The sequence below is a fragment of the Palaemon carinicauda genome, chromosome 9, assembly GCF_036898095.1.
Source record: "Palaemon carinicauda isolate YSFRI2023 chromosome 9, ASM3689809v2, whole genome shotgun sequence".
Taxonomy (NCBI): Eukaryota; Metazoa; Arthropoda; class Malacostraca; order Decapoda; family Palaemonidae; genus Palaemon; species Palaemon carinicauda.
The window spans coordinates 116,415,695-116,428,194 of record NC_090733.1 but is presented as its reverse complement, the minus strand read 5'-3'; the positions used below and the strand labels follow the sequence as shown (position 1 = coordinate 116,428,194).

Sequence of the window (12,500 nt, the reverse complement as noted above, 5' to 3'; positions counted from 1 at the left end):
TTTTTACATATATATTTTTTTTCTGCTGAAGTGTGTCAAGACTTATTTAAATCTGGCAGATGGTGTACAGCATTTGCCCATTTTTGCAGGAATTGTACATGAAGTCAGTATAGTACAAGCAGCCATAGTTTTCTTTAGTATATCCATCCGGTTGACCAGGATACCAGTGAGGAAGTCCAGTGCTCACAGGAGTACCATCTGTCCATAGCCACCTGGAAAAAAATATAAATGATTTTTGAAGGATCGTGAAAGAATATCAGACGAATGTAAGACAATAAAAAATTTTTCTTAAGAACGACTGTATTGTATTGTATTGTATTTTATTGTATTGTATTCAATTGTGATTTTTGCTGCAGTTGGTTTGTAGAAGAATGTTTATCTTTGAACAGCCAAATCTGAATTTTATGAGCTACCAAGTCACCATTTTAAGGACGTCCTTCATTGAATGTTGATGGAACTTTGTCAAACGTCAATTTGTACCTTGATTTAATGTTCAATTCATCGTTAAGTTTAAAGGTCAAGGGAAAGAGAAGCCTCGCGCCTTCTGTGGATATTATAAAAAAGGGAAAGGTCAAAGGGAAGATGGGCGCGGCATAGCAACGGAAATAGTGGTAGAGGGATGTAAGTCATACGAGTCAGAAAGGACAAAGGCAAAAAAGTAATAGAGGGGTGAAAGTCATGAGTCAGAAAGGACAAAGGCAAAGAAGTAATAGAGGGATGAAAGTCATACGAGTCAGATAGGACAAAAGCAGAAAAGTAATAGAGGTATGAAAGTCATACGAGTCAGAAAGGACTAAAGCAGAAAAGTAATAGAGGGATGAAAGTCATGCGAGTCAGTAAAGACAAAGGCATAAAAGTGATAGAGGGATGAAAGTCATACGAGTCAGAAAGGACAAAGGCAAAAAAGTAATAGAGGGATGAAAGTCATGAGTCAGAAAGGACAAAGGCAAAAAAGTAATAGAGGGATGATAGTCATGAGTCATAAAGGACAAAGGCAAAAAAGTAATAGAGGTGTGAAAGTCATGAGTCAGAAAGGACAAAGGCAAAGAAGTAATAGAGGGATGAGAGTCATACGAGTCAGATAGGACAAAAGCAGAAAAGTAATAGAGGGATGAAAGTCATGCGAGTCAGTAAAGACAAAGGCATAAAAGTGATAGAGGAATGAAAGTCATACGAGTCAGAAAGGACAAAGGCAAAAAAGTAATAGAGGGATGAAAGTCATGAGTCAGAAAGGACAAAGGCAAAAAAGTAATAGAGGGATGAAAGTCATGAGTCAGAAAGGACAAAGGCAAAAAAGTAATAGAGGGATGAAAGTCATGAGTCAGAAAGGACAAAGGCAAAAGAGTAATAGAGGGATGAAAGTCATGAGTCAGAAAGGACAAAGGCAAAAAAGTAATAGAGGGATGAAAGTCATGAGTCAGAAAGAACAAAGGCAAAAAAGTAATAGAGGGGTGAAAGTCATGAGTCAGAAAGAACAAAGGCAAAGAAGTAATAGAGGGATGAAAGTCATACGAGTCAGATAGGACAAAAGCAGAAAAGTAATAAAGGGATGAAAGTCATACGAGTCAGAAAGGACTAAAGCAGAAAAGTAATAGAGGGATGAAAGTCATATGAGTCAGTAAAGACAAAGGCATAAAAGTGACAGAGGGATGTAAGTCATACGAGTCAGAATGGACAAAGGCAGAAAAGTAATAGAGGGATGAAAGTCTTACGAGTCAGAAAGGACAAAGGCAAAAAAGTAATAGAGGGATGAAAGTCATCTGAGTCAGTAAAGACAAAGGCGAAAAGTGATAGAGGGATGACAGTCGTGCAGGTCAGAAAGAACAAAGGGAAAAAAGTGATAGAGGGATGAAAGTCATATGAATCCGAAAGGAAAAACACAAAAAGGTGATAGAGGAATAAAAGTCATACGAGTTGGAAAGGACAAAGGCAAACAAGTGATAGAGGGAGGAAAGTCATAAAAGTCAGAAAGGACAAAGGCAAAGAAGTAATAGAGGGATGAAAGTCATACGAGTCAGATAGGACAAAAGCAGAAAAGTAATAGAGGGATGAAAGTCATACGAGTCAGAAAGGACTAAAGCAGAAAAGTAATAGAGGGATGAAAGTCATATGAGTCAGTAAAGACAAAGGCATAAAAGTGATAGAGGGATGAAAGTCATACGAGTCAGAAAGGACAAAGGCAAAAAAGTAATAGAGGGATGAAAGTCATGAGTCAGAAAGGACAAAGGCAATAAAGTAATAGAGGGATGAAAGTCATACGAGTCAGATAGGACAAAAGCAGAAAAGTAATATAGGGATGAAAGTCATAAGAGTCAGAAAGGACAAGCAGAAAAGTAATAGAGGGATGAAAGTCATACGAGTCAGTAAAGACAAAGGCATAAAAGTGATAGAGGGATGAAATTCATACGAGTCAGAATGGACAAAGGCAGAAAAGTAATAGAGGGATGAAAGTCTTAAAAGTCAGAAAGGAAAAAGGCAGAAAAGTAATATAGGGATGAAAGTCATCCGAGTCAGTAAAGACAAAGGCGAAAAGTGATAGAGGGATGAAAGTCGTGCAGGTCAGATAGAACAAAGGGAAAAAAGTGATAGAGGGATGAAAGTCATATGAATCCGAAAGGAAAAACACAAAAAGGTGATAGAGGAATGAAAGTCATACGAGTTAGAAAGGACAAAGGCAAAAAAGTGATAGAGGGATGAAAGTCATAAGAGTCAGAAAGGACAAAGAGAAAAAATGATAGACGGAGGAAAGTCATACACGTCAGAAAAGACAAAGGCAAAAAAGAGATAGAGGGATGGAAGTCATACGAGTCAGAAAGGACAAAGGCAAAAAGGTAATAGAGGGATGAAAGTCATACGACCCAGAAAGGACGAAGACAGAAGAAAAGATAGAGGGATGAATGTCATACGAGTCAAAGTACAAAAAAAAAAAAAAGTAATAAGTGATGAAAGGCATTTGAGTCAGATAGGAGAAGGCAAAAAAGTGATCAAGAGATGAAAGTCATACGAGTCAGAAAGGACAAAGGTGAAAAGTGATAGAGGGATGAAAGTCATACGAGTCAGAAAGGATAAAGTCAAGCAAACGGTTCAGGAGAAGGAACAAAAACATCAGATTACCGAACTCGACTGTATAAATGTGCGAAAGGTGGCTCAATGTGAATCTCGGTTCAAATCCACAGGGGTGTGTTGCCAAAAGCGCCATAGGTTTTAATCTTTCAGTAAATTTATCCAGGACTTTTCATTTTCCATCCTTGGCGGGGCAAATCTATCTCTCTTTTCGTGAGATCCCCTCTCGTGTTCATATCCCCCCTTTCAAAATAAATTACAGTTATATTAGCATAAGGCAAGGCAATCTTAAGACAGACAGACGTGTTCATGTATATTGGGGTGAAAGGACTTTTTGTGGGGTGGACAAGTCAAACTTGGCAGAGGTTTGCTGTCACTGAGAGCTCTTTTTCTTCTTCTTTTTTCCACGAGAGGGATTCACTAAATGTAAGTTTTATCAGCCAGAGGCAATTTTTCTCTCTAAAATTTCAGCTGAAGCTCGTGTTTAGAATTTGGATAATGCTCAACAATATCTATAACAAGATGGTATCTCAGCTATAAATATTACGTACGTAGTTATTGTTGCAAGAATAAATGTACAGGATCTGATGTGGTTTACATTCATTGTTGAGTTGGTAATAATAGAACAGTAAATTGATCCGTCCACTTACGTTCCTTCGTGAATCTCGTCCGTACACCCTATATGGAATCCTTCGTCCATCCATGCTGTAAAGAAAGTTCAATGCGTGTAGTTAGTCGTGAAATAATGGTTTTTCCATATTGCGTCAAAATCACTTGCATCAGAAAAATTACGAAAATTCAAATCATAAGAATACTGAAATTGGTAATGAGACTCCCTTTCCTATTATGCATAACTTGGCTCTATTCCCTAGTACGCAAACTAAGTGAGGTCAGGGTTTTGCATTCCCAAAAGTTCTCCCATGATTCTTCAGAAACAGTTTTCGATTGGAATTGCTATTTACTTAAAAGAAAATTATTCATGTTGATACTGATTACTATTGAAAAAAAAACCATACATAATTAGTCTGTATTTGGATTGGTTTTGCAATCTTCAATCTTAACTCTTTTGGAATATAAAATCAGTCCTGTTTTTCTGAACGTTTGTGTGGACTATTATATATATATATATATATATATATATATATATATATATATATATATATATATATATATTTCTCAATTGATCTGACAGGCCAGGCTCTTCTAAATGAAATATTGAATATTTTTTTGTTTAACATAATGATGAACACAGTCGCACAAATATGCGTCCTTACTTTACTATTTTATCTTCATAGATTTAGAAGGATTTCTTTACACAAATAAAATTAAGCCTCGCTCAGTGCGTGTAGTGCTTATTCTAGTATCTTTGAGGTTTGTAATATATTACTATTACAGTAGAACCTCTACATACGAATTTAATCCGTTCCAGAACCAACTTCAGATGTAGAAATTGTTCGGATGTAGAAACGAATTTTCCCATAAGAATACATTGAAATAGGATTAATCCGTGGTTGAGCCCAAAAACCTATGATAACTTCTTAATAAACTACTACACATAATTTTCCCATGAGAATAATGAACACTAAATTAGATAATAGACATGTAAATAAGAAGAATAGACATGTAAATAAGAAGAATTAGCAAAAAATGATAAATAAGAAACGGGTTTATAGCGTCACTTTACCTTAGAAACTCCAGCACAGGTGTTGTTAGTCTTGCTACGCAGAGAGGAGACGGACGGGCGGCGAGGAGGTAGAGAGGTTAACTACGATAAACGTACACTACCGTAACTTATTCTAACTTACACTAAGTGAACTTTAACATAACTTAGCTTATTTTTTTTTATTTTTATATTTTATATTTTTTTTTACATTTTCTTTTTTTCTTTTTGATGATTACGTAATTTTATTCACTATCACTCTCTACATTTAAAATTGACTGAATTTCTTTTGCTTCACTCTTTTCCGTTTTCTGTGTTTCACTTTCTTCCGCTTCACTCTTTGCCGTTTTCTTCGATTCACTTACATCCTCTTCATCGCGAGTTCGCTTCGCAGTTTTTTTAAAGAAAGCATCGATAGATAATTGCTTGGTACGGCTTTTCAGAATGTTTCGAAAGTGAGTTAGGCAAACATCATCGAATTGAGAAACTACACGACAAACCTGCAATTTCTTTGGATGGTATTTGTCGATGAAGTCGACCACGTCTTGATATTTTCCTAACACCTCTTTTATTTGCGCCGAACCTAAAACATGTTCTACCTCCTCGCTCCCTTCCTCGTCATCACTCATGTGCTCCGACATAGCATGGAGTTCCTTGAGCTCATCCGTCGTCAGTTCGTCGTGATGTTCGACGACGAGTTCCGTAACGTCATCTGCGTTGACCTCCAGACCCATGGACTTGCCAAGGGAGACGATTTCCTCTATGGCTTCTGCTGCACTGACCACGGGATCAGGTTCGGGGTCAAACCCTCGAAATCTCGGGGAGCAACAGCATCAGGCCAAAGCTTCTTCCAAGCGGAATTCAGGGTCCGTCGAGTTAATCCCACCCAAGCCTGATCTATGACCTTCAAGCAGTGCACGATGTTGAAGTGGCCCCTCCAAAATTCACGCAAAGTTAAGTTGGTGCTTTGCGTGACATTAAAGCACTGCTTAAATAAGTGCTTGGTGTACAGCTTCTTAAAATTAGAGATGACTTGCTGGTCCATGGGCTGGAGGATACAGGTGGTATTCGGTGGAAGATACAGCACCTTTATGAACTTGAATTCATCGAAGATATCATCTTCAAGTCCGGGGGGGTGAGCGGGTGCATTGTCAAGGCATAGCAGGCACTTTAAAAGCAATTTCTGTTCATGAAGATACTTCTTCACAGAAGGGCCGAAAACTTGATTTACCCATTGTACAAAGAATTGCCTAGTGACCCAGGCCTTCGAGTTGGATCGCCAGAAAACATGAAGCTGATCCTTATCGACGTTGTGTGCTTTAAAGGCCCTAGGGTTCTCTGAATGGTAAACCAGTAAGGGCTTGACTTTAAAGTCCCCGCTAGCGTTGGCACATAGGGCAAGAGTCAACCGATCCTTCATTGGCTTATGCCCAGGCAATTTCTTCTCTTCGGCAGTGATGTAGATTCGACTCTGCATCTTCTTCCAAAACAGCCCGGTTTCATCACAATTAAACACCTGCTGCTCTACGTACCCTTCTTCCAGCACGATCTTTTCGAAGTTCTTGACAAAGTCAGCTGCAGCCTTTGTGTCCGCACTAGCAGCCTCTCCGTGGCGAACAACTGAATGAATCCCGGACCGTTTCTTAAATTTCTCGAACCAGCCACAAGATGCCTTGAAATCATCTGAGGAAGGCTCGGTTGAACTCTCCCCAGCATCACCCCCAGAGCTCTCCTCCTTCAAGTCCGTAAAGATGGCGTGCGCCTTCTCGCAGATAACGGTCTCGGTGATGGTGTCGCCAACGATCTCTCTATCCTTAATCCACACTAGTAGAAGTCGTTCCATCTCTTCTATGATAGGGGTACGGCGTTTGGAAATTATAGTGATCCCCTTAGAAGGTTTCACTGCTTTAATAGCTTCCTTCTTTTCAAGGATTGTCGAGATCGTCGACATATTACGGCCATACTGTTTAGCAAGTTCACTCACGCGGATGCCACGCTCATGTTTTTCAATAATTTCCTGCTTAATTTCTAAAGAAAGCATTTCCTTCTTCCTTTTCTCACCACTACCACTACCACTGGCAAAACTAAGCCTTTTAGGACCCATACTTTACGTAAATTACCGTTAAAGGATGCACGTAAAAAATCACGATTAAAACAGAGTTAATAGCAGAACGCACAGAGCACAACCGCAAGAAGCCGACGAGAACAGAGGACTGACCCAAGACCCGCTAATTGAGCGTCCCTCCGAGGTCGATGTGCTGCCTTCTATCGGCGGAAATAAAAAACACTTCAGGCGCTATGAGCACCGACTACGCGTACGAGTATTGTTTACTTCGGGTGTCGAAAAAAACATTCGGGTGTAGAGTCGGAACGTGTTCGAATTGTACTTCGCGTGTCGAAAAATTCGGATACAACCATACAACCGGTACGACGAAAATTGCTTACTTCGTGTGTCGAAATAAAATTCGGGTGTAGAGTCAAAAATTTGCTCGAATTTTACTTCGGATGTTGGAAAATTTGGATGTAGATACGTTCGTGTGTAGAGGTTCCACTGTATTATGAAATTTACGTCTCACTCTGTGATTTGACCCAATCTAACCCAGTGGTCTTTAAAACGATAGGCAAACCAGTTACAGACTGAGCCAAAATTGGTCTCATTGCCTTTCATTTGAAGAGTGTTAGGTTCTTTACTTAATTGAGGTAATAATATATTCCTATTACGAACTTGATTTCAATCACTATATCTCTTGGTATTTATTGTCAGCGCCATTGTCGTTGTTTTGAGTTATTGTTATATGCGCAGTGAATATTAAATGGTTCGTGAGTAAATAAAATACTATAGGTTTAACGATCTTACCTGGGTTTCCTAGAATGTAATCTATGATTTCGTAATGCAAGTTTCCTGTATCCAGCATTGCCAGGCTGCTGCCGCTATTGGCCTTGCAGTAGTCCTTGGCTGCGTGCCAATCTCTTTTCGCGTCCATGGCGAAATGAATGCAGACGGGCATTGGCACAGCAGGATCAGGAAAGAATTCTATGAACAGCGGAGGACACACTGGAAGGAGACAATCATGTAGAGGAGATCCGTGTCCTTGGGAATACTTATTAGGTTGATGGAGGTTGTATTATTATTATTATTATTATTATTATTATTATTATTATTATTATTATTATTATTATTATTATTATTATTATTATTATTATTCGATTTTTAACAAGAAGGAAGCATTCACCATATGATTCATTACGTTACTTAAGGTTTAGTTTATCTTTTTATCGTCGTTATTTTACGACTACAATATTGTTGTTTTTACTTCTACAAATGTAACAACATCAACAATAACAACTAATTGCTAGGCCAAATATATGTCAGCCTCTTTCATTGCTAATTTCAGTGAGGTTTATATAAAAATATTCGTCTATGTGTCGTCCATCAATTTATTTTGCAGCTTTCCTATTTTCGAACAACGTCGATCCTTTCTCTGATAATTATAGAAGTATTCCATGTCTTTTAAAGTCAAGTTTTAAGACTAAATCAATCTATAGACACATTTCGTCTACAGGTGATTTAGGTAAGAGGTTACAAAATGAAAATTTATTTTTTTATACAGGATATTTACTCACTAGATTGTCCATTTGTGAGTCCAAGAAGAGCTGAAAATAGAAGTAAATTTAAAAAATCAGTTATTATGCATAGTATAGTCTCTCTCTCTCTCTCTCTCTCTCTCTCTCTCTCTCTCTCTCTCTCTCTCTCTCTCTCTCTCTCTCTATATATATATATATATATATATATATATATACACACATATATTATATTATATTAAATTATATTATATTATATTATTTTATATTATATTATATTCAAGGTTTAACTCAGGATGCCTGAAAACTTTAAATCAATAAATCAATCAAGGTTGAACCTTTGGCTTATGCATTAATTTATCAAGACGAAAAAGTCAAAATGCTGGAAATGAATTTAAATTGAAGTGGACCTACCGCTTAGAAGCGTAAGGGCCAAGAAGTTCCTCATGGCTGCTCTGTAATTGTCGTGTCACTGTTGATGAAACACAAAGTTGTTTTTCTCGACTCGGTTAACTTTATACTGTTGCGATAGATTGCTTATCAGCTTATCAGTAGAGAGAGAGAGAGAGAGAGAGAGAGAGAGGGGGGGGGGGCGGGTAACTCCTAATGTATGTCTTAAATGCTTATAAACATAAGCAGACAATTATATTTAAGATATTATACTATAGGATATATTAGAATGAAGCCTATGTGAGATGATTAACACACACACACACACACACACACACACACACAACAGGAAATGTCAGCCTGCTCTCTTTTTAAGCTGCCCACCAGTCGACCCAATAATGAATGTATACAGTGCTACCATCAGCTGGGTTCAAGAAAAAAAAAATGCCGTTTGCATCCTGCACCGTAGATTCTTGTTGAATACCCGAATGGCCAACCTACCTTTTAATGGGCAGCACTCCAGATCTGTAAAGGGATAAAAGACGTATTGTGAAGAGGATGAAATCGTACTTTATTTGTCTCTTTATCAATCTCTGGGTGGGTGTGTGCAGAGCGCGGTGTTCTCTTTTTCATTTACAAAAATAAACACTCATCAATATATTTTTGCTCCCAATGTTACTTTTATATTTTTTTCCTGTGATTTTGCTACTGCATGTCTTAGAAACGTGTAACAAGTTGGTGTTAATAGAAGAGTGTAAATGGCCAGTCCAGTACACATACATGCACTTATGAATTATGTATATGTGTGTATATATGTACATTTATGCATTTTTGCATTAATGTGCAGATGGATTGACAGATTTGATTGCATATTTTTTTTAAAGTGGCTTCACTGAACGGCTTAGAAGGCTCATCAGCAGCCAGTTAAAACCTCTACACATACCGAGCTATCTTGCACGCAATACGGTGCTTCCCTGAATGTCTTCAACCGAATCGTTTTGCGAAACTCATAATTCTTTGGGGATTGAGAGTCGGAACTGAACTGGCTTTTTTTATGTTTAATTTTTTTCATGTTTTGGGGACAGAAAATATACTTTTGTGATGATAATAAAACTCGTCACTGCATTCATCATCTTATGAAATTTTATATCGAGTAACTTGGCCTGTTAAGCATTTTGATATATTCAAGTCCTACAGATTTTTCATTCCTCAGTTATCGAATTTTTTTGGTGTTGGGATAATTCACTAGCATATCTCACAGTACTATTTCTTATAGCTTGTATACTCTTGCCCTCTATATACAGTTATTCTGTTGCCAAAAGATAGCGCTTCTTTAATAACTATAGAATTTATGGACTCTAAATGAGTCTTGAGCCTCTGATGGTTTCAAGACACTAATGTAAAACCTAAGAGGTGTTCCTTAATGAAACCTAACAGAATTTCTTCTCTGGTCCTGTAGTGTATTAATTTGGATTATTTTTTGTTGCTTCAGTGACTTGGAACTTAACCACGATGAAGATGCAGGAGTCTGTACCCTCCCCAATTGGTAAAATCCACCAATCTCTCTTCTTTTCTTGTTTATTATCCAGTTTATTCGGGAATAAAACAAATAAAAGAGTTGTACAGTGTCTTGCCATCCAAAGTCAACGCACACTGAGAGATACTTAGTGAGTCGTAGGTGTCTCGTAGCCATCAGCCAAAATCTTCCCAAAAAAAAACATTATATTTTTGTTCATTTTTATAAACTTAAAAATGAGGTTACGTCCCTTTCTTACTAAGCTTAGAATTTTTCTTCTAGCTTTTGATTTCGGTCATGCACCTGAAGTAGACTGTCCTTTTCAATTTTGATGGAATTATTTTCACTAAATAATGTGTTTTGTAATTTGTTCCTAACTTAAATATGTTGTTTTTTCTGTGTCTCATTTTGTTTTCTGTTTCGAGCGTTGCCTCAATCAGCTTGTTTATTTTATTTCTTGTTTATCATATGCCTGACGGCTTCTGTTAGATATTTGATCCGCAGACAATCATTCACTGCAGTGGTTACAATTTCCTTTTAATGAATATTTCGTTAACCCTGAAGCTAGTTAGGTTTTCATAAGCAAAACAGTTTTTATTTCACACCTAATAATTGTATCTTGGTATGTTAATCACTGAAATTTTGACTCGTTACTTTATTTGACTTATTTGATAAGTTATTTTCAGCAATGCATTTCGCGTCTTCGAAAACTTTCTCAACGGAAAGAACATTTGTCCTCAAGTGGTGACAATCGACAGCAGTGATATCGAGCTTCACAAAAACCTTCTTTCTTTAAGGTTTGAAGAATTATGTTCTCAACGCAGAGTGGTTAGATTCTCATCCTTCATGATAAGTACACACCAGGTGGTTTTCTGCCTTACAAAAAAGAAAATAAATACATCTCTTACTATCAGACTTTGAGGAATTTCTCTCATTTAGTTGATGTTTTTAATTATAGTTTTGTAGCTTTATTCTATTGGATGTGCTATTAAGTCACACATTAAAGAGATGAAAAGTTATAAGATTGAATATAGTTGTATTTAGGATCTATTGGAAAAATTCCCGATTTGAGGTGGCTACTATTACCTCCCCTCGATTTACTGATCACACATTAGGAGTATAGCTTTTCCTCTCTTAGTTTTAAAGAAGACATCAAGGTGTCACTTTTGTCTATCTTTGGGTAAATTCGGTGGAGTGTTCTTGACACAAGAAGTTCTTTAGGTTTGAATTATCGATCAGAATTTTGGTTTTTATTACCACCATTCTTCCATCCTAGACAATATCGCAGTCAGCACTATGAATTCCAAGTAATGATTATGGAAATAAATCAAAATTTTGTAGGGAAACTTTTAATTTCACTACTTACCTGAAATTCCAGGGGATCCTTCGACCGTCTCCCATCCCCCCACTAAAAGTGGTTCTCGATTGTTGTGATGATTTTCACTTTACTAAAAATTAACAGGGTGTTACTTCGCAGCTCTTTTCGGGAAAAGTGGACGATGGTCCTAACAGGTCGACATTTTCGCCGGAGCCCCCTTTCCCTGAACCCCCTTTGCCGGAACTCCCTTTGCCCGAACCCCCCTTTGCCGGAATTCCCTTTCTCTGAACCCCCTTTGCCGGAACTCACTTTGCCCGAACCCCCCTTTGCCGGAATTCCCTTTCTCTGAACCCCCTTTTCCGGAACTCCCTTTGCCGGAATTCCCTTTTTCTGAACCCCCTTTGCCCGAACCCCCCTTGCCCGAACCCCCCTTGCCCGAACCCCCCTTTGTCGGAACTCCCCTTTGCCGGAACTCCCTTTCTCTGAACCCCCTTTGCCGGAACCCCCTTTTCCGGAACTCCCTTTGGCGAAACCCCCCTTTGCCGGAACTCCCTTTCCCTGAACTCCCTTTGCTGGAACCCACTTTCCTGGAACCCCCTTTGCCGGAACTCCCTTTACCGGAACCCCCCTTTGCCAGAAACTCCCTTTGCCGGAACCCCCCTTTACCGGAACTCCCTTTGCCGGAACTCCCCTTTACCGGAACTCCCTTTGCCTGAACCCCCCTTGCCCGAACCCCCCTTTGTCGAAACTCCCCTTTGCGAGAACTCCCTGTCTCTGAACCCCCTTTGCCGGAACCCCCTTTTCCGGAACTCCCTTTGCCCAAACCCCCCTTGCCCGAAGCCCCCTTTGTCGGATCTCCCCTTTGCTGGAACTCCCTTTCTCTGAACCCCCTTGCCCGGAACCCCCTTTTCCGGAACTCCCTTTGCCGAAACCCCCTTTTGCCGGAACCCACTTTCCTGGAACCCCCTTTG

General features: G+C 38.7%; 2 protein-coding genes across 2 annotated transcripts in view; one reads left to right on the top strand and one right to left on the bottom strand.

Annotated features, from left to right (window-relative positions):
- Positions 1-8,829, bottom strand: part of LOC137647075 (hepatic lectin-like) — an 8,852-nt gene extending 23 nt beyond the window's left edge. Inside the window, exons 1-5 of the mRNA XM_068380242.1 lie at positions 8,720-8,829; positions 8,348-8,377; positions 7,581-7,778; positions 3,714-3,768; positions 1-212 (exon numbers count right to left, since the gene is read on the bottom strand). The exon at positions 1-212 is cut by the window's left edge and continues 23 nt beyond it. Of these exons, the coding sequence (XP_068236343.1) occupies positions 47-212; positions 3,714-3,768; positions 7,581-7,778; positions 8,348-8,377; positions 8,720-8,753 (483 nt within the window). The 5' untranslated portion in view covers positions 8,754-8,829 and the 3' untranslated portion in view covers positions 1-46. The remainder of the gene's footprint in view (positions 213-3,713; positions 3,769-7,580; positions 7,779-8,347; positions 8,378-8,719) is intronic.
- Positions 1-12,500, top strand: part of LOC137647079 (prostaglandin E2 receptor EP4 subtype-like) — a 552,101-nt gene that overhangs the window by 408,345 nt on the left and 131,256 nt on the right. The window lies entirely within an intron of this gene.